At 46.7% G+C, this 27328-nt stretch overlaps 1 protein-coding gene across 2 annotated transcripts in view; it reads left to right on the forward strand.

Moving 5' to 3' along the window:
- The window catches only part of znf385c (zinc finger protein 385C), a 116242-nt gene that overhangs the window by 22711 nt on the left and 66203 nt on the right, over positions 1-27328 (forward strand). For both annotated transcript variants that reach the window (XM_070981228.1, XM_070981229.1), the window contains exon 2: positions 19004-19333. In XM_070981228.1, coding sequence (XP_070837329.1) covers positions 19006-19333 — 328 coding nt within the window. In that variant the 5' untranslated portion in view covers positions 19004-19005. The remainder of the gene's footprint in view (positions 1-19003; positions 19334-27328) is intronic.

Genomic DNA, 27328 nt, shown 5'->3' on the forward strand with positions numbered 1-27328 from the left:
CAAACAAAGTTTCTTATCCTCATTACTCGGGCCCTCCCGAGCAGACGCTGTAGCCACCAGGAGCAGCAGTGTAGCTGCTGTGTGGAGGGATGGAAAAGATGGAGGCGGGGACGGACTCCAGGCATCCCCTCAGTGTTTTTTTGAGCGACATCTAATCAACGTGTTTGTCGCCCCCCCCCCCCCCCAGCCACAGACAGCCTGGATGAAGATGGTCTTGCCAGCAAAGCAATAGATCAGTATCTCAAGGACAGTTTACCCCCACGCTCATCACACATTAAGCAGAGCACTGACTTTGGGGCAGTTGTTCTGACCCTTTTCCTGTCACTCAGACCTCACGCCACCTCTTAACCCTCTCTAACGCAGCATAGTTTAAAAATCCCTCCGACCCCCTCCCCCCTCTTCGCTTGTTGCCTCTCTGCCAGGTGGTCGAGGTTACATTCCCATCGTGATTAACAGATGGTAAATAATCTCTCTGCGGATGGAGCGAAAGGTGAAATGTTTGCGTTCGAGAGCTGGGTTTGTGCGAGGAAGGAAAGCCGGCAAGTCGTGAGAGTTTGCCACCTTAACAACCGCTGACACGAAGTCCGACGCTGAAAGACATCTTATTGAAGCAAAGCGGTCCGCAGCTTCGATGGGAACGGGTCAAGGAGACGTAGGCGAAGGAGAAAACATTATGCAGACAGAACCTCTGGGTGGAAAGGACGATGATCCTGGACAGCGACCTCCCGAGGCGCCTGTCGGAGAGGGAGGACTCTATGAGCTGCCGAAGCAGAACGCGCCAATAAAAGCCTCTCAGTGAGCTGGTCGGCCATGATGATGACAGAGAACAGAATATTCAGCTTTGTTTACATCATCTGCGTCACGTTAGTGGATTGTTGCATCATTTTTAACTCAGAAATTCAGCCACATTATCATTGTAAAAGAGCAACATGTCAATTTTATTTGTACCAAAGAGAGAAATGATTAAATAGGCGAATGGCACAAAGTGAGTCACTCAGAGGTGAAATGTTGCAAAAAACCCCACAGAGAAAATGCGAATTAGGCGCATTTCACATAAACACAGTTAAGTGTTACTATAATAAACAGAGTAGAAGAAGATGAATGTTGAAAACCTGCCAGCTGTGAGGGAAAATGGAAGGAATTAGATTATATGATATAATTAGATATTTTGTAATATGCGTAAAAACACTTTGATGCAAGCACGGCTACTGTTACTGCACAGAGGTTTTGTGTTTTAATATAACACTTTTTATGCTCTTAGCTCCACAAACCAAACACCATCGGCCTCTATTTTATTTGGGTGGAAGCAGAAATCTCAAAAACTTAACTGCATGCCAGCAGACAAGAAATAAAAAAAAAAAAAGTTTTTTGTAATTTGGGCGAACTGGCCCTTTAATAAGAATTTGTGGACCTGTAGAGACGTGAAGGAGGGAGTTACTGGAAAAGATCAGCCGTGCACAGTCGACTTTCCTCAGATGAGTAAAGGTCGAAAAGATTTATTTTCACAAGTCCAGATACTGATCTCACTGCAGTGCCTCCAGGATGTGTGTGCGCGCTGGTCTCTGTGTGTGTTTTTGTGCGCAGGTGCTTGTGTGCTGTTCACCCGAGAGATGCATCAAGGCAAATATGAGCACAAAGAGACCTGCATACACACACACACACACACACACACACACACACACACACACACACACACACACACACACACACGCACACACACACGCACACGCCTCATGAATAGATAGTAGGGTCATTTGAAATAAGTGTTGTCCATGCAACAAGCAGAGTGACTGTCCTCTGTGGAGCAGAGGGGTAATTCTCTTTCACGCATCATTAGCCTCCTTGTGTGTGCGTGTGTGTGTTCAGCATCTGTTGCAGCCAATCAGAGCTGCTCGTCACTCCCGGACCACTCCGGCTCCACGTCTCTGTTTGATGGCATCTCGTTGCTGTCTCACCTGTGTGTGTGGACCAGCCCTTTCGCTCTCTCGCCGCCTCCTTTCTCTCCGTGATGGAGAGACACAATCAGAGTGTCTCTCGTCTTTAGCTGCCGGTCCATTTGGTGTAGGAAATTTCATTTCTCTCCTCATTCAGCAACCTCCGCTGCTGTTATCATTTGTAGAGTAAAATAGGCTGTAATGGCGGCACACCGCCATTCTCCAACCTGGGATGATGGCTGAATGAATTCATGAGTAATGGAGTGATAATGACATAATTTGCTGATGAATTAGTGTGTGCTCCCGGTCTGTGGACAGATTGTTTGTGAGTCAGGTCATCATGGTGAACACGTGGAGCTCTTTTCACGTCCATTTGGGTGAAGAGGCGCTCAGTTTGTCACTACTGTCCCATCATCATCATCATCATTTTAGTGATTACTTTGACAGCCACAGTCATCATAATCATCGCGGTGCTCGTTTTGTGTCAATAGTCTCACACGGTGACCTTTCGCCGTCCTCGCTCTGTGATCTGTGCCGCTCTGTTGGTCCCCGCTGATGAATGTGAACACTGATTTTTAGTTATTTTTTAATAATGGTAAATAGAGCCAAGGCTGTGAGCCAGCTCGGTGAAACGAGGTCTGGTCAGAAGCAAATATTTAGACAGAATAATGAGTGTTAAGAACATAATGAGCATATGGATGGGCAGCAGATGAGTTGATTATACTGCAGGGGCGGTTTAAGAAGTTTCGACTTTTTTCCTTCTGTTGTAACTGTCAGAAATTCAAGCTGCTACAACGACCGTGGGAGAACAAACTTGTGACGGTCAGAAAGAAAGAGATGCCTCCAACACAAGATGTTACAAAGAGAAACTGAGCAAATTTAACTCACCGCTTCGTGAGAATGTGGGAAAAATCGCTATATTAGGGTGTTTCCTTCATCTTTTCTGTAAGAGAATCTAGTTTTTGTGACACAAAGGAGATCAGGAGAGTAAAGTCTTCACTGCTTACTTATCGAGCTGGAAAAGTCTCTGAAACGTTGTGCTGCGTGTGTGTGTGTAATACAATTTCCCACCTCTTTATGTGCATTGTTTGTAAGGGTTACCCTTGATAGGCTGCATTACACGCATCTAAAACTGTGACATGCTGCAAAATCGACTCATTTCAGTGAAATACCTGTGATTAATGGATTTCCCTGTGAGGCAAATCTGCCAAATGTTTCACGACGAGCAGAGCTTTTGATTTTTGACCCTTGAATTCAAGGGAACAGAGAACCATAAAGACATAAAGAAGGATCGAATTATCGTTTCTCACAGTCCAAAAAATATCAAGATAGTGTTTAAAAATGAATGCAGGGGTACAAAACTACTGAAAACTATGAGAACATGTAAAAAGCATAACATATACTGTTGGAGCATAATCTGCTGCGCAAACAGCAGTGGTCTGCAGATAGTCATGGTAATTGTATAACAATGTCTTTTGCACGAATTGTGTCCCATTGTTGACTGAGCTATCAAGCCTGTAATTCTCTCTTCAGTACAGCTCTTTATTGAATGAGATGATGTTCGATCCTGGAAACAAAATGCCACGGCCAAGTACACAAGTACAGAGAAAACAAGAAGCTTACGGAGCCGTCGTGGCGGACTCGTGCCAGCTCGTCCCAGCTGGCTCGCGTGTTGGCGGAGAGCTTGCCAGCTACAATAGTTCACCAACTATCCCTGCGAGTGCTCGCTGCATCGCCAAGCCTCTACAGCTGAATATTACACTAAGAGCCACTGATTGATGTTTCTGGTGTGCCCAGACTTTAATACAGAAGAGGGAGTCTGAAGGGCAGGCGGTGTTGAATCCATCCATTTTTAATAAATCATGTTAGCACGTAGCATGTGTACAGATTGATGTTTGTTCAAAAGGAATATATCAGCGTGTCAGTACTGTATGCTCCTCTGTTAAAGTACAATGTGCAGACGTCCTTTCAGCCAATGAGAAGTCAGAGACAGAAATGGGGTTTTTGGCACATTTCACCACATTTCTGTACCACTGTGGATCCCACTGATATGCAAATGGGCCGTGGCTAAAAAGAGTCCACCCATGGTCTTTGAATGGCCTCAGGCTGTTAGCATTAACATCTTCGCTGATGATGTTGATGGAGAAGCTCATTAAAAAAGGAGACTGTGCTGCAGGTGGAGGAGGTTTTGGATCCCTTTTAATTTGGACCAGGAGAGGTGCGGAGGATGCTGTCATTACTCCCGCTGAATTTCCTGTGCGCACATCTGGAGGGCCGACAGACTCGTGCCAAACTTCACCGACTTTTCACCGGCTTTCAAAACTCTCTGCCCACACATGATAAGAAGCCGTCGTACTTCTCTCGAGACAGAAATCTTGTGGGATGGATGATAGAGAGTTTATGATTAAGGAAAAAGTCTTTGCTCTCTTCCTCCTCATGGCAGCTCTGTCACACCGATGCTTGATAGTGAATAAAACATATACAGTATCAGTCTAACACGAGGCGATAATCCACCCGTGCCAGGTGGCCTGGAGGGTTTTAAGCTCCAGGGTTTGCTGTTGTCCCGGGGAGAGAGATTGAAGTCTGTGGCAGCAAGGCAAGGCCGAAGCCCCCCCGCCTCTCTCTCTCTTATCTATTTTTTTTACCCTCTGTCTGTTTCTCTGTGTGACCATCGGGGCATCAAGCTCAGCAGTCAAAATTAGATCCAACAATTGAATTTCTTTTCTAGCGAATCCCAAAAAAATCGATCAAAACAAACCGGACGGCGCGAGCGGCTGCCTCCCGGCGCGAGGCTGGGAGGTGATCAGAGTTTAGCCGGTGGGTGCTGATTTTTAAGTGGCGCTCGTCGGTGATCTGAGCCGCACTAAGCTAATGCCGCCGTTGAGGGTAACTGTATAGCCATATATCACACAGCACCTAAGTATAGTGCCGCGCTGGCACCCAGTGACATTCTCACTTGTCACCACTGTATCCGCTGATCCATCACACTATTCTAAGAGCGTATCCTGTGTAATAGCCAGTGTGGAACAACAACGGCCCAGAGTCACACTGACCCACTGAAGTGTTAAACTTCTGGTAGCCAGCCAAGTTACTTTGAAGATGTACTCCATCACTAATGACGTGATCTGTCTCATTGTGCTGCTCTCCTTCAACAAACATGCCAGTTATTGCAGGTTTTATACTAAACCACTTTTTGCATTTTCATCTCTACTCTAGGGCTGCACGGTGGCGCAGCAGGTAGTGCGCGTGCCTCACAGCAAGAAGGTTGCCGGTTCGATCCCCGGGTCAGGCGGGGCCTTTCTGTATGAAGTTTGCATGTTCTTCCCGTGCATGCGTGGGTTCTCTCCGGGTACTCCGGCTTCCTCCCACAGACCAAAAACATGCTCATTAGGTTAATTGATGTCTCTAAATTGTCCGTAGGTGTGAATGTGAGTGTGAATGTTTGTTTGTCCTTGCATGTGGCCCTGCAATCGGCTGGCGACCGGTTCAGGGTGTACCCTGCCTCTCGCCCATTGTAGCTGGGATAGGCTCCAGCCCCCCGCAACCCCGAAAGGGATAGGCGGTATAGATAATGGATGGATGGATCTCTAGTCTACCCACCTCCGAGGGCAGGCTGTGTAGTACAGTAAGTCCTGTACGTTTGTGCCCGGCCTGTAAACTTGCTCATCAACACCTGCTGGGCTTTCGTCAGACTACTAGAAGTCGATCCTCTGCTCCTAAATAGCTGTTAGTATGTTTCTTCCTCTGCAGTTGTTTATTGTGTGATCGATGAGCTCCAGTTGGTTCTGTCACTGCCGCTAAGACAGTGATGGAGAGGGCCCTTGATCCTAGCTGTTATCCCAAAATACATTAGGAAACAGACACATAACCAACAGTGAATTGTCTGTACAGCCATAAAGAGCATGCAAATTCTGTTTACTGCCAAGTGCTGAATAATTGATACGGTGATAAAACTATTTTCCTACTGGAGTCATTTTGGCGGTTATGGCTGCTGTGGAGGCAACGGCGCAGTGTTTTGTTATTAATAGCCCGGTAATTGTGAGTGGCAACCTGATTGGTTCACTTCACTTCCTATGAGAGCCGCCGATGACGCCACAGACATTATCGCACGTCGTGCACAATCAGGCAAAAGTGTGCTTTCTCGTACGCGCTCATTTTCTCAATGGTAAAAGTGTCTGCCACATAATTAGCCCAGTTTAGCAGCATTAATAGGCTCCTCGGGGTCTAATGTGCGCTGATAGAAATAAGGGGAAGATGTGCCAGCGATTGCTAAAAGGGAGGAGGAAGGTCGTGTGTGCTGGTGCGTGGAGGTGTGTGTTGTCAAATCCAGCTGGTGCTCATAGCGCTACTTTAATTCATTACACACACGTGCACGTGGCAGAGTTTCTCCTCGGGGGTCTCCTCTGAGCCCCGCCTCAATGGGTCCCTTGACTTTCTCACATCAGATAGGAAATTGGCAACATGCGCAAAGACCCCCCGTGAAGTTAGTGTGCGATGTGCTAAGTGAATGGAAAGAGGCGACGTTTGGCTGGAGGTCAAAGGTCAGGGTGCTTGTCTTGTGCGACAGTGTGCAGTTTGTTGACGTCACAGAGCGTCTGGTGTGTTAGCTGTGCACGCGTGTGTGTTTCTGTAATTGCTTTATCAATCACGGCACAACCACTGCTGTCCCAGACTCCTGTGAATGTGTGAACGCGTCTCGCTCTTGGGCTCTCACCATGCGTATGGCCCTTTTCTGGAGAGCGTCCAAACATGGAAGGAGTCTTCTCCGTCAGAGCGTCACTCAGAGGGTTAACAAAGCCGACGCACTTCCTCATCAAAGACTTGGCGTGGATGGTGTCCGGTGCCATTCACCCTGCACCCTCGCTCCCACCGCTCCTCATCTCCGCCTGTACTTTCAGAGTCTCTGCAGGGGCAGCGAAGTGCAGCCTCGCTCTGATTGCCGCGCTGACGCCGTCGATCGCGGCGAGGATGCCACAGTAGGAGCACAGGCTCAACCACTCGCTCACATACGACCTGATTGGACCTCCGCCATGCATATGCAGCAGAAGCCTGGGGAAACTTGTGCAAGATGTGAGAAGCCTACTTCTGATGGCACAGTTTTGTCTTTGCATAAAATACTTCAGCTGTGTTGAACAATGGCTGTGTTGCTCTCTATGATGGAGATCTAAAATATCAACGAGCTCCTTTAAGTATTTCTTTGCTAAGAACAAATGGCTTCAATCCGCAAAGCCTTCTCCAGCTTGTACAAATTTGTAGCTGCCAGCAGCTCATTCTTCACACTTGAACTCTAATAGATCCCCTTGCTAAGGACTTGTTGACAAAAAGATCTGGATTAGGTAAAGCTAGATTAGACCAAATTAGATCATTGGATTAGATGAAATCAGAGATGCAGACATGGCAAAGCCTCATGATCAAAGAGCTGTAAAGGCGAGCGTTATTGTGAGACAGCTGCTGCGGCGGCGGTGGCGTGAGGGCAGCGACGTGCATATGTTGGCGTTTCTTTGTGGTGGGCGAGATGCATGGTGATATACAGTAGTGTGTGCCGTGGGAGCTCTGTGGCAGTGGCCAGTGTTAATGTGTTTATAGGTCCAACTGAATTGAACTCAGCAGGGACTGCATGCGTCACTAGCTTTTATGCACCGCGTCAGTCTTTTTACAGCATTGTTCTCCTTTCACCTGATGTTCTCTGCTCTGCCTACACCGCCAAAAGGCAATTCAAGAAGTCCATGTCTTATTTTAGCATGATTAAACCTTATTTTTCCCATGAAAGGTCAGTAATCCTTCCAACCTTTTAGACAGACAGACAGGCAGTGATAATGCTGCGTTTCTTTCTTTTCTCTTAAAGGCTCATTCTTCTAATCTAAGATCACTGCATATATAATGTGGTTGACTTGAAGCAGATCTTAAAACAAGAGTGAGCAAGTCCTATTTTAAGAGGACACAACTTTTTTTTTCCAGCTCTGCTGTTAAATACGCCCGTGTCAGGGGGAAAAACACAATTCCAGCTACAATAATTGGTGCATTGGAGACCTGCACGGAACAATGTGATGGAGGTGTGGGGAAGAGTGTGAATCCATGTTTGTGTCACAGCTTCTTACTGAGGCTCCTCACTGTCAGTCATGCATGTGTTGTTTTAAAGCTTCCAGATCTTTATTTGTAGTTGTGCTTTAAGATATCGAGTCTTATAATGTGATGAATTAAAAAAGAAATAATCTTGTTTTAACTAATTGATTTCTGTTTTTTGTTTTTGTTTTCTTGGACAGTGTTCAGTTCTGCAGTTTCCTTCAGCTCTATGTGGCCATTTTAGTCTCCTCTGGCTGTTTGTTTTGGTCTTCAGGCCTGCAGCTCTGCTATGTCAACCCAGTTTTTGGCAACTGAAGGCAGCTGTTAGCAAAAAATCTACCTACACAGCACCAAACAGCTTTAACAGAAGTTAAAGTAGTGGAGCATTTAGCAGCTAAATGTTGTTTCAGCAGTTGGTGGTGGAACCAAACGGAACTAAAAGAAGTTTGAATGCTGGACTTAAATTCATCAGGTGACTGAAATATGACTCCAAATGGCTGCTAACGTTTCTCTGTGGATGAAATGCAGCTTTAACTCACTTTTGTTACCCCGCTGTCAGACTTTTTTTATTGTTTTAGAGCACTTGCTTTGGATTACACAGTATTTTTCTTGCATGTAGATTTGCAGAGTACATGCGCCGTATGTCAAACCCACTCTCTTTATCATTCGTCTTGTGCCACTTTCAGTCGCTGCGCTCAGCTTCCCGCCATCTATATATATATATTGCCTCCCCTCTAGTAATTTCTTTTTCTTCTTTGTGTGTCCCTGTGAGTAGCATGGCAACATAAATAACGAGTACTCCAAGTTCTGGGCAGATAATCCTTCCTCTTGTTGGAGCTGGCACTGGGAGTGCGATGGGGACTGATGGATGCAGGGGCAGCTTATTGGCAAGGACAGCTTGCATGCCAGCATCAACACCATAGCTGATCCCTGGATAATACGGTTGGATACTCACTCCTAGATGCCACAACACACACGCGCGCACACACGCACAGATAGCCCTGTGCAGCTGAACCACACTCGCCTGCCCACATGCTGAAACAGCATTTCAGCAGCAGCAGCAGTGCTCTTCATCTCCCTTTCCTGGGACGGCTCTGCCTTTGGTTTTTCCTCTGAGACCACCTCCTGCAGCGCTGATGAAGTGCGCGTCCGTTCGTCTGCGGGAACGTGCATACGTTCAGTTTTATGTCGCGTGTCTCATTTTAAAACCGCAGCTCCTCCGTGTTCCCCGTTTTGCCTCCCTTCTCGTAAAACTTGGGTGCCAGATGCCTCGAGTCGAAGTTTGTGGAGTTGATGTTTGCGCGCTTGTTGCATAAATACCTCCCTCGCTAAATTACATTTGTTTACAATGGAGCAAGCAATTTGTCAGTGTGTCTAACCGCATGTGAGGGAGACCGACTCAGCTCTCTGTGTCTAATGAATTTCCTCCTACAGAGCTAATGTCATTAAGGACAGGTAGCGATGAGGCTAATACAATCAAATCCTCGCAGTAATTACAACTCTCCCCAGCCGGGCCTCGATGCGCCACGCCGCTGAAAAGAAGCGGCTCATTAGGAGTGTTTGTAAGCAGCACCGGCACCAGCGAAGGCGCCTCCTCCCTCGAAGGTGTCATCAGGTAGATCCAGTGAGTGGAAAACAGAAGAACACAAGATGAGTTGAAACTGGCAGCTCAAAATCGAGTGGACGTTTTTGGGTTTTTAATTGGGCAGGACACATGAGAGAAACAGCGTCCGCGTCACGGTGGAGCTCATTCTGAAATGCGTGTTTACAGCGTGGAGGAGGCGGGAGTGAGGAGGCGACCGTGTGCTGCTTCTGATTTGTTGAGAGAAAACAGGTCGGCAGGTCTCATGCAGGATGCTTGTTGCACAGGTGTGGCCGCTGCGTTTCTTGATAATGAATAACAGAAAAAACAAAATACAAGGACAGACATCTTTTCAATTATCAGTTAAAATTCTATAAGTGAAAATATCTAAACACTAATACAGGTTTGATGAAGCTGTTGCTGATATTTGTCAATAATTAAGTTGATGCAGGTGAATTTATTTGTCCTGTAGATGCTCCAGAACTTAAAGTGTAAATAAGCAATATAAAAGTTATGGCAAACACAGTTCACAGCTTGTTTCTGCTGCCCCCAAGTGGCCAAAAAAATCCGATATTGCAGGTCTTAATTACATGACAGTGTCCTTTGCAAGTAAAGTTTGCCTTCTCGAATCGATCGCAAGCAGCATGCTTCAAATAATACTTTGGAAATAATTTTCAAACTGCAGCATCTTAAGCCTTTAAGGTGAGGCTGCCGCCAGAGGTTGGACTGTGAAAGCGTCACAGTGACAGTTTTAAACCCGCTGTGACAGATTTAAAGCCGAGCGCTGACTTGTGCAGTGATGTGTTGCTGGAAAAGACGAACATGGCTGTAATGCTGCCATGACAGCAGGGGCCCTTAACTTTCTCTCCCTCTCTTTGCCAGCTGAGGTGTCTGAATGTGTTTAGGTCGCTCTGCGGTCAAAACATGGCGGATTCCTCGGTTATGTATGGCTTACAAGAAGCTGTGTGAGGTAGCGTCTGCTGTCTCTTCGTCAGAGAGGCAGACCAGAGGCGGTTGTTAGCCACAGATGCCAGCTGATTCACTGTGGCGTGCTTTTTATTTTGAAGAGTTAGAATCATCTACCCACTTTAAAACATATCTGTGGAACAACATGTTTACATGGAGGGAGGAGTGCGCTCGCCTCCGTGCGATGACACTGCATGCCGTGCACGCAGGAATGCGCGAGTGGAAAGGGAAGTTCTTTAAGAAGCCGCTTTCAGTGCTCGATCTCAGCGGCGTGAAAGAGCGGCGCCGCACCTGTGCCCAGCTTCCATCCCTCTTCCTCGTCTCTTCTGTCCTGAAGGCAATCTGTTTCCTCCCGTCTCCATCAGTCATGCTACCCAGGCCACAGCCGCCTCTGTTGTCTGCAGAGTGCACGCAATACCTGTTTGTCACACAAGCCGTGTAGGAAAATTACATGGTTTCGTCAGCGGCGTGTGGGAGCCTGGATGGCTTCTGCAGATAACTGCTGGAGCATACACGACTATAATTGCATTGGTGTTTCGAGAAGGAGATGAGTTGATAGAGGCACATCAGTCTTACTTAGCCTATCTTTTTTTTTTTTTAAATATATGCAGGATTAGAGTCTCTTATCTAACAGCAAAACATCTATCTACTCTCCCTGCAAAATCTACGTCTAGTCAGCTCTGAATTAATCCCATTTCTCAGACACCTCACAGCATCTGTATCTTGAGATCGATGGCTGTAAATTTATGCTTTAAATCAAAGTTCATGTAAACACATTCTGGCATGATTTCCAGTAAAAGCAAGTGAAGAGGAAGCCAGTGCAAGTCAGTCCTAATATTCTGAGTGATTCTGTTTGCATGTTTAAGCCAGCGGTGGCAAACGTCCTTGATGCTATTTCTGAATCCGGTCATCCAAATATCTCAGCATATGCCAAACACCACTGGCAGCACCTCGGCCAGCAGATGCCTCTTGGGATAAAGACAGCCACCCATTAAGATATTAATTGGTTTTATTCCTGGCTGGGAACAAATTAAACTCGTCTTTCAGATGTTACCGTTGCTTTGACCGAAGCTCACGTCTGCCACGGGAGCGTGTCTGACGTTTGTGGAGCTAACAGGAGGTTAAAAGCTCCGGCCAAAGCAGCCTGTAAAATAAACACCTCTTAGATAAGCCGTTTGCCATCCAAAAGGTTTTCCCTGCACAACGGGGGAATGACGGTTTTATGTCTTCATCTGTGTGTGTGTGGGCAGCTGCTTGACTGTGCATTGTGTGTGTATGTTGTGACTGTGGCTGAGCCATGTCTAAGTATATCTAGTGTTGTATGGAACCTCTCCCAGTGTCTGCGGTTACTCCTGTTGGGCCGTTCCCAGTTGAGTTTGTGGTAAAATGTGAACAAGGCAAATATGAGCCTGTTTTCCTGCACGGGCTATCTTTAGCAGGCTTGAGGCAGACGGATGTTTGGATAGTAGTGCAAAAACTGGACTGGTCTGTTTTTTGTGGTTGGAAGATGAATACGGCCACACTGGATGGAGTCGCGCTGCTCGGTGCAGCGGCTGTGCGCTTTTTTGCAAATTGTCAAAGCTGGTTTTTGGGATTGAAATCTGTAGATCGGAGGCGTGAGCACAGGAAGCGAAGTCTGCTGAAATATGGAATCTAATAAGAAGATCGTAGAGAGAGGCAGGACACACAGGCCTTTGTGAGATGTTAAAGAAGCTAACAGCCAGTGTTGGGAAAGTTCACTTTCTACATGAACTAGTTCAAAGTTCAGTTCACAAATTTTAAAATGAACTAGTTCAGTTCATAGTTCAAAATGTTGAACTAAGTTCACTGTTCTAGAAATGAACTAGTTCATAGTTCTTTTTTTTCCATTTGTTGCTGCGAGCTGTTATTTTTCTAAATTATTGCCACAGCTCATATAGAACCACAGACAGCAATTATTTAATCCGTTTTAAACTGTAACTACGCGTCAGATTTCATCTTCATATCCAATTTTGAATCCTTATCCAACCAGGGTTTACATTAGCATCGAGGGGACAGCTTTTCCCCATTGCTGCTTTAACGCTTTCTTGCTGTCCACTCAGTCCACACGAGTAGCAGCTGCAGCTTTCACCTCATGTGACTGAAGTGCAGATTTTCTTTTTGAAAGCCGGCGGGCAAAGCTTGCACAGAAATGTAAGATTTTTCCCATCCTCACCGACCTTGTCATAAAACTCGTTTAAATGACACCTACATGCTGCTTTTTGTTTTGATGACGCATGCGGCGATGCGACACTGACGGCTCTACATTTAAGGCCTGTTTACGGTGTGTTTTAGCCGGGTTTTCACCCAGAAGGCTCTGTAGAAATCTGGCACCCTGTTGAATGAAGTTAAACTGAGAGAGCGTGCCGTTCACAGACACCAGAATGAACGAGTTCACAGTAACGTTCATCAGGCAGTAATACAGTACGTTCAGTTCACGTTCGCCTGAAATATGAACGAGTTCATGAACTATCGTTCAATGAACGCGTTCAGGCACAACACTGGTAACAGCCCAAGAAAAAGAAATGAATGAATACTCACCACGCAAAAAATATTGGATCAGGTGCTCCTGTGACTGGAATGTTGGTATTTTTTACATCTGAGCTAATTATGTGCAGCCCATTTTTTCTTGTCATTATCGTAATCAAACAGTGCTCAGCTACACTGGAGTCTGTCGCAGACCACTTAAGTAGCCTGAAGGACTTGAAAGATATGCATCCAGTTGATCTCTCACGATTCTGGGATTAGATACATGCCAATTAGATAGTTATTAAAGTTCGTTAAGAGATACATATATTACACCTTTTTGATTTTGCCAAACAGCAACACGCATATGCTTCCAGGCAGATGAGCAGATGTTTCTCCTCGTGCTGTTGAATAACTCACACGCTACATCTATAAGGCTCCATTCATACAATCCTTTCAACGCCGTTCAATCAAGTACCACTTCAGCTTACATGCTGAGCAGTTTGTTTTTTTTTTCCAGTTTAAAAAAAGCGATTAAACGGCACTCCAGAGAAAACATAGCCGGAAGATTGCCTGTTTGCTGTGCCTGAGTGTATCAGTTCTATTCTGCAATTTTATTCTTCTTTGTTACATCAAAAGAGGGTTTTCAATTCAGTGCCATTCATACAGGGCAGCACACATGTAAAGGCTATCGACCATGTACTTATGAAGGCACACAATCCATAGTAGCACATGGAAAATGTGAAAAATATTTCATCCTCGGCGTGCATGTTTGCACAAGCAGCCACATAAATATGCAACTGTGTACGTGCTTACACGCAACCACGTTCAAAGAGCGACAGTCTGTCTTTCACACAATTTGAGACCATCCGGCACACATTAATAGCTGCTCCCGGGAGGCTGCATGTTGGAGTTGTGGAAATATACGAGTCTGAGAACAAGTGAAGAAGTGAGGGATGAAGAGCAAAGACAAACAGACCGTGTGCGAGAGAGAGAGGGAGATATGGGACTGTGTGCAGACTGCGTGCACACCTGCTGCAGTCAGCTGACCTCGGACAGAGTGGACACCGTCTCTGTGCTGGAGCTCGAACATGTTCAACCTAAATCTTCAATCAGATAAGAACAACAAATAAGATCTCCATCTTAACCGAACAGTGTCGTGTGCATTTAGACCCTCAGTCACAGCCAGGCCAGCAGCGGCTCGAGGGGCCTTGGCCAGACGTTTAGTCTGTGGATCCAGTGCTTCTGAAGCAGAGGAGGAGGAACTTTGCTTACTTCTCAGCTGCATGGGGAAGCGAAAGAAGTCAAAATAAATAAGAAACTCCAGCAACACCTGCCATATAAAGAACAGTTTTATTGTCAGGCCAATGCGTTTTGGCTTGTGGCTTTCATTAATGAAGTCTCTCTAACCATACAGTTGTTCTGTATGCTGCAGGTGATGCTGAAGCTTGACCTCTTTAGATCCAATACTTTGGTCCAGAGCGAAAAACACTGAAGGGATTGACACAAAAACATACCTCACACACTAATGACTGACTCATCTTGTCAGTGCAGATTCTATCATCCAACATAAATAGACAGTACAGCCACACAATGATGAATATAACACTTGATTCTAATTTGCACTGAATATTTAGAACGACATGACACCACACAACATGCAGCGAGCATCTAAGCAGTCTTCATTAGCTAATCTGTTAGCTCCAAACAGGCCAAAATGATCCTTTGAGTTCTTCAGCTTTGCATGTGTTTCCCATCGAGGTGTTCGACGGAACAGATATGCGTCTTCAGACGCTGCGTGTATAATTGGTGTGCAGGCTTGTTTACTTGTTACATACAGTAAACTGGCCCTTCTTTGTTAGTCAGGTTCTTTAATCCCTCTTTTCTGCTCTAAATTCTTGCTCTTTTATCTTTTCTAATACCCTCTGTCCAATGTGTGTACTAACCTGCACAGGCGTACACATGCACACACATATGCAGCACAGCCCAACTGATAGGATCAGTCTGATGCCGTGTAAATTTCCCCTGGTGAAACATTTCTTTTTTTTACTACTGATGCAAACTCATGCACACAAGCAAACACACACACACACACACACACACACACACTGAACACTTGCCCTCCCTATACGCTACCAAAGAACTGCTGCAAACAGAGATTAGAGAAAACACATCAATTTATGTGCCACTGCTTTTTATTTACTGTCGGTCTCGGGGTGACAGCGACCGCAAACACTCGGGCGCAGCGTTCGACTCCCAGCCCGCCGCACAGCAGTCGATGCCTCTTTTTCAATAAACGCAGTACTGATTCCTGTATAATTACACTCATTAGAGAGCCACAGCCTGGACTTTACATAATCAACGCTGATACGCTGGACACAAAGACGTGGAGCTTCAAAGGCCTCAGCCCGCTCTGTAGTTGCAGTCACGACAATGCAGCGGTGATGACAATAATGATACTTTGATAATGGCAATTATACCGTCGCCTTTGTGCTCCCTTCACCAATCTCTCGCTTTCCCGTATTTCCACTCCGTCGCTCTGCCATCGCTGACCTGACGTGGTGAACTGCCCTGAGCTCTGGTTGACTGTCAGGAAAATTTGGCTCCTCAGCCGCCTGATACGTGTCAGAGAGGGATGGAGAATATCCTCGCCTGCAGTCATATTGCTTACATCCCTCACTGTCAAATCCGCTTAATGGTGAGGAATGCTAACTATTGACTGGAGTCTTAGTCTGGAGTCTTTTCCGCTCACTACCTTTTCCTTCCTGCGCCTGTCTGTGTTTATCTCCTCAGAGGCAGTGTACACAGAATATGTATGTGTGTCCTGGCTGCTGCTCTGCTTGTTCGCTTGATTGGATTTCATTTTTGTTGATTGTGTTTGTTTGGATTGCTGAGGTCAGTCCGTGTGCTCTGGGCAGCAGGGGATGAATTCAGTCAAGTCTAAATGCCTCTGTTCATTTGTGCATGTTTGCTGAACTGCTTACTCCTTGTTTACAGAATCTGAGGGCAACTGTGCCCGTAACTGTACCGAGGCACGCGCACATGTGAGGGTTGTGCACATGTGCCTTTGTCCCACTGACTTGCCCGTTGGCCTGCACTTGTTGTCAGTGCCCCCCCCCTCATCAGCGTGATTTAGGAGCTGCTAACGTCCTCGCAGTGTTTGTACTGGTCCATCTGGAGGCCAGTCTGTGCCTGCACCGGGAACAACCGACGCCCCGATGCCAACCGTGCCCACAGTGGATGGGTGGGGGTGCTCATCGCGGTGGGCCAGTGGTTGGAGCTGGTTTGAGCTGGGGAGAAGTGCGAAAGTATTTCAGGATCAGTGAGCGGCAGACACAAGATCATAAATAGAGTTTTTATTGCCGAGCCGGTATGCTGGGTGAGCCCGGGCCTTTCAGCGAGATCACAGCTGTGATTGATGGTTCCCATGTGCCGAGGGAGGAGGTGTAGGCGGAGGGGCACATCAGACAGCGGAAACAGCGGACATGGCAAGGCTGGCAGAGCCTCCTGCCCTCCCTCACATCCCCCAGGGTTACCCCCTGACAATCTCCTGCCCTGCATCGGTCTACAGATCTGTGTGTGTAGACACAGCATGGACTCTTGTCTCACACAGCCTCTACCTCAAGCTGCAAGCGTCTTTAAAGTCTCTGAAGGCTGTTCATGTGTTTTTTCGCAACATTTATTGCAATTGAAGTTGCAAAAACACCTTTAGGAATTATAAGTCACCTTATCTCCTTCATCAGGATTGTGTGGGTGCAGTTTGATCACATTTGATTGGATGTTATCCAAGTGAGGTCCACCCCCTTCAAAGAAACAGAAAAACACAATTTGAAATAACAAAAATGGCTCCAACTTTTGATGTCAGACCCCATCGTTCATAGTTACAAACCGATTCAGAAAACATGAACAAAACTGTACCGGAATGAACCCCAGAAAGCCCAGGTACTGTTTAAAACACTCGTGCCACTGTTTTCCCGTAGCTCTGTAACAAGGCCACTCACATTCAAAATGCAGATGGCGTAGCGGGTAAAAATACTTTCCGCTCTGTACTCTGCCCAGTTTTTGTGTCATGTTGCATAAATATCCAGAGAATCTCCAAGGTAAGCTTAAGAAATGTGAAAAAACAGAAACCGCTGCTAGCATCCAAAGCTAAATGTGCTGTTTTTACGATGGGAGGAAGAAAGACTGAAGCTTATCGCAAAATGGCAAAATGAAGTTCGGACCTGCATTTGTAGGCTGGACACTGGACCTGCTTTACCCTGAGATGGTCTGTTATATGTGCTTCATGCGCTACAAAGAAACACCTCTTCATGCAAGCTTGTGACGAACTCTGTGTGTTGTGTTCTCATTGATGGTTTTGTTTTTACAACCATGCTAATTTGGGGCGGCTAGCGGCGTAGTTTGGCAGGAGTGTGAGGAGGTTGCGTGGTTGAGGACCACAGAGATTTTCTTCATTCAGTGCCAGAGAGCAGCATTGCTCAAAGCTTTTGAGAAAACATCTGATGGAGCCTCTTGAGTGCTCCCAGATTGGCAACGTGAATAGCTGCTTTCATGGAGGCTGCTTGCCCTAATGTGTTTTTCACGGAGTGTGTGTGTGCGCATGTGTGTGTGTGCCTTTCATGCATGCAGGTATGTATGCATCATAGCCTCCACTTTGGCCTTTGTGTGTGCGTGTGTGTGTGTGTGTGTGTGTGCGTGCGTGTGTGTGTGTGTGTTTGAACGATTTGGGTGTTTACGTAAATAACTTGAGGCGGAGGCAAAAAGCCAGCAGCAGAAATGCACAGCTGGGTGTATTTGAGGGACTTTTTCTGGTGGTGATGTCTCAATCCTTCGCAGAGCTACTGTAGACTCACCTTTTCATTTATTTATAGAGACAGTAGCTGCGTATGAAACAAACGGCTCCTCTCTCTGACTGTGTATCCTGGGAAGGCTTCCTCTCTGACCGTAAAGCCCTCCATGGAAAAACTGAGGTGCTCAAGCAGCTGCCTTTTTTTTCTTTGACAGAAATGTCACTTTGCCTGTTTGTCTCTTTCAATATGCCCGTCCTGCTTTGTTGTTAACCCCCAACAACACCCAGGTCAGCCAGAGCACACGTCTCTACAGATAGATGGAGGAGTGTGCAGGTTAGGCTCCCACATGCTTGTGTATCTACTACAGTAGCTGTTGTTTCTGGAATTCAGCCGTTCTAATTTGAACCTTAATGTCAGCAAACGTCATCAGAGCTGTTTCATAAGCTCCAGACTCCAGGTTGTTTTTCTGTTTGCCGATCCGATCCAGGCACCGCTTGGCTGAGATCCTCCACAGAGGCACACTGCTGCAGCATTTTGGCTTGCAGGCGTGCACAGACAGCAAGCAGGCATGGAGTCATCACAAGTGAGGCGGCCTGACAGAGGGGCCTCGCCGGTCCTCAGAGAGTCACACTGCAGCACTCTGTCTCCCCCAAGTGGTGCGTCATTGCACCCCAGGACCACCGCCGCTTGGACCTCTCACTGTACGGTGTGATCATGTACACGTTTGTGCCCGGTCTGCCTTTTGTTCTCTGATGTCTTCATGAGTGTGCGTGCACAGTGCAGGTGTCACGTTGTTTGGAGGGTGCTGACAAGCGTGACTTACATCAGACAAGAGCAGGGTCGGATTCCACACTGCTCCAAAGCTTTGGGAATCAGGGGTATTTTTGCCTGTGTGTTCTCTGCAGCTATCAGGTTTTAACAGGCTGGCTTTGTACGCTGGGTGATCTGGGTCTGGCCAGACACTGATACCTCCATCTACAGGAGACAGCACGCACGGCCTCACTGCTGCACTGCACATGCTAACGCTCCATCCATCAGACGGGTGCAGTCTGAAAAAACATTTGTGCATGAAGTGGTCTGACACCTGAGTTGTAACATGAACCCCTAAGCGATACTGGCCTTTCATCCTGTCCACTGTGTAGTCCTTCCTCTTGGACTTATCCCGTCCTCTTCTCCTGTCACAGGTATGAAGCGTCCGTTCAGCCCGTCAGCTCTGCCGAGCGCAGAGCTGGACAGGAGGGGGTTCGGCGCCGGGCTGGGAGCGCAGGCGGACGGCGAGCCTTGCTGCGAAGCCCAGGATGAGGGTGCAGTACTGGACGAGCAGTCACCAGGGGGCACCCTGCCCTCTGCACTCCACAGACCCAAAAGAGAGAGAAAGCAGCGGAGCTACACGTTGTGTGAGGTCTGCAACATCCAACTCAACTCACCGGCACAGGCCCAGATCCACTACAATGGCAAGTCCCACCAGAAGAGGCTCAAGCAGATCAGCAACGGCAAGATGCCAAGTAACACAGGTAGGCACGGAGCGCCGCTTTGCAGACCACTTTGTCTATAGTGGCAACATCAGATACAAGTGCTGAGCACTGGCTCAAGTGCTCCGCTGCTGGATTTTGTAACCCTGTTTAGCACAAGAGCGCCATGCACATTAACAGAATCCCACACACTGTTCACAGTCCTCTGTCACCAGCCTCTGTGTGCCAAACCCCCCTACTTGTATTCAATAGAAGTTAAACAAATTGGATTCTATTTGCTGAAATGTGTCCAGACAGAGCCTTGGGCTGAGGACACACACATACGCACACACACACACACACACACACACACACACACACACACACACACACACACACACACACACACATACAAGTGGAGCAGAGCCGAGTGAAGTCAGCAAGTGAGAAGCTAATTAAGTGCTGGTTGTGTTTGATGGTTGTGTTCCTGGGAGTGATGTGGCTGGAGTTAAGTTGGACATTTTGTCAGTCTAGTCACAGCCTCGATTAGGATTCTGCTCGGGGGGGGGCAGGGGAGGGGGGGGGGGGATTCGGGCTCTCAGTTAAGTTTGACTCGTTCCTGCTCTTTCTTCAGCCTTTGCCAGGATGGATGGATGCGAACACACGCAGCATACACTTAAACACACACAAGTATGAAAGTATGCAGGCAGGCAGTGAGCTCCCACACCCATTAAAACAAAGAAATAAACAGGAATAACAATTTGAAAACCCAGTTCAAGCTCAAATTGCCGTGTGAGCAGAGGCAGCTTGACTGAGGGGTCACATGCGAGCTGAATCTTGACACTGAGAAACATGGTGATTGTGTCTGAGCACAGCAGGTTTTCCGAGCTGGAAGACGTCTGTCTGAGTTAACCATGGCCTTCATCTGCCCTCCAGGAACACACACTGTCGACAGCCAACAGGGCCTCGCAGGTAATTCAGCTGGATGCGTGTGCGTTTGTGTCTGCGCATTCGTGTGCGTGCGTCTCCGTTTGTGAAAGAGCTCGGCAGCATTTAAACAAACTCCAAGGTAAAGTCTGAAAATGATCATCTCAGCGGTACATCCACGTGGTTGGAGGAGTCTGTGTGGAGTCAGTAAGCCTTTGAGCAAGGCAGTGCAATAGGAAGGGCTGTTTGTAAACCCCCTCGCGTGGTAGATTATGCAGTGTTGATGCAGATGATTATTTTAATGGCTGAAGTGATCAGAGTATCGTCCTCTTCTCGTCCTTTGAAAAGTAATGGATGACTTATTTGGATAACAATGTTTGATGTTTTCCAGTGTTTGTAGGGTGACGCAGTTTATTTAAATGACGCTTTATTATCTCCTTTGTTTGCTTTGCTATAGAAGGAAGAGCTGGTTGCATCAGCCTGTTTTTATTGTTTTTACTTTTCTCGGAGCTTTATGTCGATTTCATTGTCCTTCCCATTATATTCGAGCGAAAGGTGCCTTGAACCGTCGTACCTGTCGTGGAAAGCCAAATGCGAGGTTTTTGATTCTTTTCCTTTAAATGTTTTATGACACTGAGCAGTTTAAAGCCAAGGCTGGTGATCATCAGTGGCTCTCTTTGTGTCTGTGTCCTTGGAAGAGATGGATGGGATGCTGCTGTCCTCACACTGTCCTCTCACTGGAAGGAAACAGTGAATTTCACGCTGTAATTCATTGTGCTTAAGGGTTGGGGTTAACGAAGCGAGGGATTATATGTGTAAATCAAATGGAGACTATTTGATTGAGAGGGACTGCACATATGCCAGTATAAAGCCCTCCAGTGCCCCTCAGATGTTTGCTTCAAATGGGCTAAAATGACTTGATAGAAACAAAGCAGCTTAATATGATTCCTCTCTCTTAAATTCAAGAATGACTCAGTTTAATATGCATGCAGTTTTTCAGGAAATTGGCATAATTCTCAATTTTGACAAGTGAGTGAAAATTAAAACAATGAAGGCTACACATGGTGGACCTGCATCTGCACCAACCCAGCGAGATTGATCAGGAAAGTGCAGCATTTAAGCACAATGATGAAATCTGGAAGTACACAGAGCCCATATTAATGACCTAAAGAGTAACCGACATACAGCTTTTGACCAACATGCATCAACTTGACAGTAATTTTTAGAGGCCTTCATCTCCTGCCTGTGATTCTTCCTGTGATCGCTTAATTCAGGGTTTTGTTATTGACTTATTTTTCCATTTTATTTTGTCAGAAGTCTGCCTGAGTATGAAGTATTGATTTAATTCTGGAGTTCTGCGCAGTAACTGAGGGATTTGTTAGGCAGCCGTAATGACAGTCAATCAAATTTCTGCTTTATTTTAGTTGTGCTTCATCTGACAATAGACGCACAAACAATGTGTCAACAACAACAACACATGTCTCTATTGAAGCGGAGAGTTAACAATCACAGAGGAGAGCAGCAAGTCGTCAGCGCCGATTGTTAAAAGTGTAAATGCAGCATTTTGTTGTTTGCAAAAAGAGGAGATAAAGGAGGACATTTAAGGTTTTTTTGTCAATGTGAGCAGCGAAACTTTTCCATGTTTGTTCTGAAAATGCCGGCGTTGGCGGAAAACTTTCAGCTTTTAACATTGTTTTCAGATTTATCTCTTTAAGCGTGGCCCTGGCCTGAGATCAGCACATAAGAACGGCGCTTATTCCAGCCTGAAAATTGAGTTTTAGCATTCACCCACAAAGTGCTTAGGTCCTGCTTTTTGGTGAGAACTTCTTCACCCGTAACCCACCCATGAGTCCAAACTGAAAAACACGGATCCTTATGGTTTTGTGTGTTGCATGTGCATGTGTGTCTGCACGCAAGGCACAAGAATATTTATCCATTCATTCGCGCACACACACCCACTCCACAGCATTTAAGGCCCTGGCACTGTTGGATCTAATCAGCCCTTATCAGCGGCTGTTTGCCTGATTCAGCGTGTTCAGTCTGCAGCAGAGGCAGCCGGTGAGATGGAGCTGTCCAACTGGCTGCTCAGCCTAGCCTTCAGTGATTTCACTGATTTCATGCAGTGCCTCCCTTTCTTTATTCCACAAACAAAAGACTACAGACTGACCGCAGCAGGTCAAAGCAGAGCAAAACAAAGCTTTCCCAGTTCTGCAGCTTTTTATCAGATATGTAGCAGGAGCTGGCGATGAAATGCTCGGCTTTATTTGTGCGTCCCCGATTTCTTTTTGGACTGCAAACTGCTCCTTTCCTGTGCCGAGCACACATGCGCGTCAGCAGGCAGCCCTGCTGTGCGTTCAAGTGCAACTTGTGTTTTATCATTCCGCCTTTGTCATCGGCCTGATGTGTCGGGTTGCTTGGGTGCAGCAGACCGGCAAGAATGGAATAAGCTTAATAAATCCTGTAATATACCAGAAACTCATCGTACACCCGGGCTGCATGTTGTTGAAACTCCCTGCTTTGGTACACTGCTGCAGGTGATGCAGACTGCATGTATAAAAGTTTGTGGGTGTGTGTTTATGTGTGTGTTTATGTGTGTGTGTGTGTGTGTGTGTGTGTGTGTGTGTGTGTGTGTGTGTGTGTGTGTGGCACAGGGAGTGCTGAACTGTTGTGGTGTGCAGATTCTCTCTGACATGCAGTCACAATCACACAGCCTTATCTCTGCTCACCTTCTGCTGACTCCCTCAGGCAGCCAGCCCTGCCGTGTCCTCAGCTCCACACAGCCTCTCTGCGGGCCGTGGACGTGTGTGCGCGTCCCGCATGTCTGCTCCGGGTATTTTTAGACTTTCTTAAATGCTGTAGCTCGTGCCGCGGAAACATAAATACGTGCTTCGGTTCAGCTGGTTTTGTGTCAGCCCACATATGTACAGTAAAGCATCCGTGCCTGGTGTGGATGTTTTGGGTTTATAGATCCATGAATAAAGAACAGAGCTTTTTTTTTTTTTTTTTTGAATCAACGTGCTCCTGTGTGTGCGCGCGTGTGTGTGTTACTCGCAGCGAATCGTCTCCATGTCGGCGTGTGTTTCCCTCCCTCTCTGCTTCACTGAGCTGACAGTGGGTTCAGGCTCTTTTCCCTCTCTCTCCTGTCTCCCCTCCTTCGTCTCCCTCCTCTTCCTCGTCTCTCCATCCTTCTGGCGTGGATGCTGGACATGTGGCGCAGCCATCCCTACTGCAAGAGCAAAGTGCCAGTGATTAAGTGATTTCACTCTGTTATCGTGGAGAATAATATGCAGAGAAGCTTGCTGACAGATCTGGATGGAGAGAAGGAGTCCAGATGTTTGAGTCGGGCTGTTAATTTTTGCAGTTTGTGCCCATTTATATCTTAGTGTTTCATAACGAGTGGGATTAAAAATTCACTGTGAACGGTGGCCTGCTTGTTTTTACACAGGCATGTTGAGATTAATGATTTATCCATGTTAAAAACCACGCCGCTCCTTTAAGGGAATGCTCAAAAATCTGGCAGAAGTTAGGTGTTTACCATCAAGCAGGCTGACGCAAACAGGCCTCCAGAAGGCAGAATAAACCAATTTAAGAAAAACAAAACAAATCGACGAGATATTTTTTACCTTGTCATCGTTCTTTTATGGCTGCTAATGCTGGCTATATTTCATCCTGTCGAACAAGAAAAACAATCCCGATGCTTGCAATATTTCAACGCCATAGATGTTGTTTAAAACCAGAGCGAAAGCTGGTGTTGGGTGGGGATTTTACAGATCTCATTGTATTTGCGTCTCATGCGTTTGCATCACCGGCGTTTTTTCCTCATTAATTGAAAAAAGCCTCTCCGCTCGAGTGCACCAGATTTTCCATTCAGCCTTTTCTGCGTCATCATTAGACTCAGTACAGGGAGAAAATCCAGGTGATGTGTGTGAACTTCAGAGCAGAAATTAGGCCCAGATGCTGTTTCTTATTCTCGTTATTTCATTGTTTGCCTCTCCAGGAATGTCTCGCCCTCACAGCAGGATCTGTATCATATGTGTGAAGCTTCAGCGCCACCAAACATGCGCACGGAGAGATGTATGTTTACTACACACCTTCAAAGAGCTTCCGCTGTGTCGCTCGGGCTTTTAAATTCCCATCCTGCCTTTCTCGTCCTTAGGTCTGATTGTTATTGTAAGCGTTACACTTACATCCCCGCAGATTGCACGCTTGACACATTTAGCTGACACAAGCTGCCGGCAGGAGTTCTGTACGTTGCTCAAGGACAGCGAGCAGAAAGACTCAATAAAAAAATGTCTGTTCTTCATCTAAACACAGAGCTGTGTTTTTAAGTCTTTTGGGGCAAGTCCAAGTTAAGTCAATCAAAGCACGTCTAAGTCTCATGTCTTATCAAAAGGAGCCTCAAAGTCAAGTATGCAGAATCATCTTCATGAGACCTGAAAGCCCGTCACGTGTTTGAATGCTGCTGTTTGAACATTTGCCGTCAAGGTTTTGTTTAAAGTATTTTCTGCATAGCTTGACATCAAGTGCCTTCCACACAAAGGCCTAATAATTAACTATTCAAAGTGTCTGGCTGCTTCTTTTCGCAGAGTTTGTTCTTCCTTCGTGTCATGTTCGAGGTTTTGACCGACTCTCGAGATCAAATTTGTTTAGTCTGAATTTAGTGTGCAGCTCTTGTTATTCTTTCAACTGCTGTGGTGATTATGAAATTGTCGCTCATTCCTGTGATGTATCGCAGCATCTGATCTTTTTCTCTTAATTAAAAGACACTCTGTAAACATCAGGCAACTCATACACCCAACTTCACTGTTTGTTAGTGTGCGTGTGTTAGCTAGCAGGCACATGTGTGTTGGTGCATGTGAGCATGAAACCCCATTTGCTTCCTCTCTCCCGCAGTGCTGCCGCTTTAGGCGGAGATGTTGCGAGGCCTCCTCCAACCAACCAGTGAGCAGCAAAGAGTCCAGTCCTCCGAGGGAGCCTTAATCCCTTATAATTAGCATTTTTATTCATTTTTGGCCAAGGACATGCAGCCAGATAAACCAAAACAAGGAGACGGACAATTAAAACAAACCTCGCCCCTGACAGAAATGCCTCGTGCACGTGCGCTCGTGCACTTGCTCGCGCTCATACATACTTGCCCGCTACTATAAATAACCCCTCAGAGCAGATGATCAAATGATGATGGACGGGTGGAGAGGGAGAGGGAGGAGCAGAGGGATGGAGAGTGGACAGCAGCCTGGCCCGATGTGACCCAGCAGAGGATGTGTGACGCCAGCAGCCCGACAGCACGGTGCCTGCCTGCATGTGGTTGTTTGTGTTTTCCGTTGTGTTAGTCTTCCTCAGCTTTGTAAGAAGGCAGAAATGTGTCATGAGCGGATGTTTTTGGGTTTTTTTTTTTCTGAGAGGAGGAGAGAGAGAGAATTTGCATTTTTTTTTTTTTCATGGTCCTCCATATCTCATTTTCCTTTGATTTGTGCTGTGCGTGCGTGTTGGTGTATGTTTGTGCAATGCGAGCCTCCTCTTCATGGTTCTCTCCTCTTCATCACGGTCCCTGTCTGACTCCATCTCTCTGGCTCTGTTTTAATAAAGCGTGAGGAATTGGATTAAAGGCAAGGATTTTCTGCCTGAGTGCATTTGCGCATCTGCGTTTTATTTTTGTGCTGCTCGCCATTTTCCTATTTTTATTTTTTCACCCCAGCAGAGTGAAATGACTCCTCCCGCTCCACGCCTTCGGACATACGACACATGCACGCACGCTGACTGTGTGCGCTGTCAGGGCAGCGGCCTTCTTCGTGCATCAAGTGTTTCCTTGCTTCACTGATGGTTGTCGGCTATGTCTAATTCCAGGAAACACCTCCTTTTTATGTAGTTTGGCAAACATTAAAACCTTCACAAACAGGAGTAAATGATCAAAAGCGTGCTTTAAATGAATAAGAACACGCACAGTAAACATACAGGTAATTGCATTGATCTGTTTTAGTTAACCAAACTCCCAAATCATCCCAAAAACCCTTTCTTCCCCTCATTGTCCTTTCCTGCTGTTGGCAGTTGTGCAAATCTCCTGAAACGCAATATGGCTGTGGAGTCCTGCACTTTGTTCCCCCCCCTCCACCTCGGATCCCCTCACTCGCTGTCCTCCTCTCTCCCCCCTCTGCTTCGCCCCGGGGTGCGCCCCTCTGTGTGACGGCAGTTCAAACTCTGGAAAAAGGTCAGCAGGCGCGCCGGGTCAACACACAGGGCCTAGTGGAGCGAGAAACATGAGAAGCGGCGCTTATAAGGCCACGGGGAGAGGGCCACATCTCTCAGAAATCATCCGACGTCTGTGTTTACCCGGGCTCTGACAGGTCGACCGGCTCCGTCTGTGGAGAAGGCCAAACGAATCTCACTGTGAGCCCTTATCTGGCTCGTCTGATACACAAACCCATATTGCCACAGCTGCCGCGGACGTATCTGCTAAATGAATTGAACTGTTTGGCAGTTTGCTAAATGTCAGAAAATATCAGTCAGTTTCAACAGTATTTTGTCAGTTTGGTCACCGAGCGCGACCCGCTCGTCCTCACTCGCTTTCGCCCTCGTTCCCACCATTTTTCTGCTCACTCATTGGGCTTTTTCTTTGTTGTGTCTGTGCTTGTGTACGTGGAGTCCAGCTCCTCCAACACGCTGATCAATGGATGTATTGTACATCTGATATAAAAACAATGAAAGGACAATGTGACCTGATGAGCCTCTCTCACCCTCTCTTTCTCTTTTGACCAGTTTCACCCTCCTCTCCCAGTGGCTCATTGCAAAAAGGCCCATGAAAGGCTTCTTTCTAGGCAGAGAAGAGTCCTTTTAACCCCCCCCCAATCTCTCCTCCACCTCAGCCATCCTCTGAGCCCCATCATTACAGGCCTTTAGAAGGGCAAAATTACAGCAGAGTGACTTATTACCAGCTGCATCCAGGGACAGGATGGAGGTTAGAGAGAGGGAAAAGGTGAGCAGGAATAAAGGGGAGACAGAGAGTGATAAAACAGATGAGGGAGACGAACAAGGAAGATGGAGGCTCTAAGATGGGAAGAATCGCATCGGTGGGGTTGAGATGGAGAGAAGGGGTAAAGATTGGAAGGGAGATTGAGAGGCTGGCTTGAATAGAGG

This window comes from Chaetodon trifascialis, chromosome 15, assembly GCF_039877785.1.
Source record: "Chaetodon trifascialis isolate fChaTrf1 chromosome 15, fChaTrf1.hap1, whole genome shotgun sequence".
Lineage (NCBI taxonomy): Eukaryota > Metazoa > Chordata > Actinopteri > Chaetodontiformes > Chaetodontidae > Chaetodon > Chaetodon trifascialis.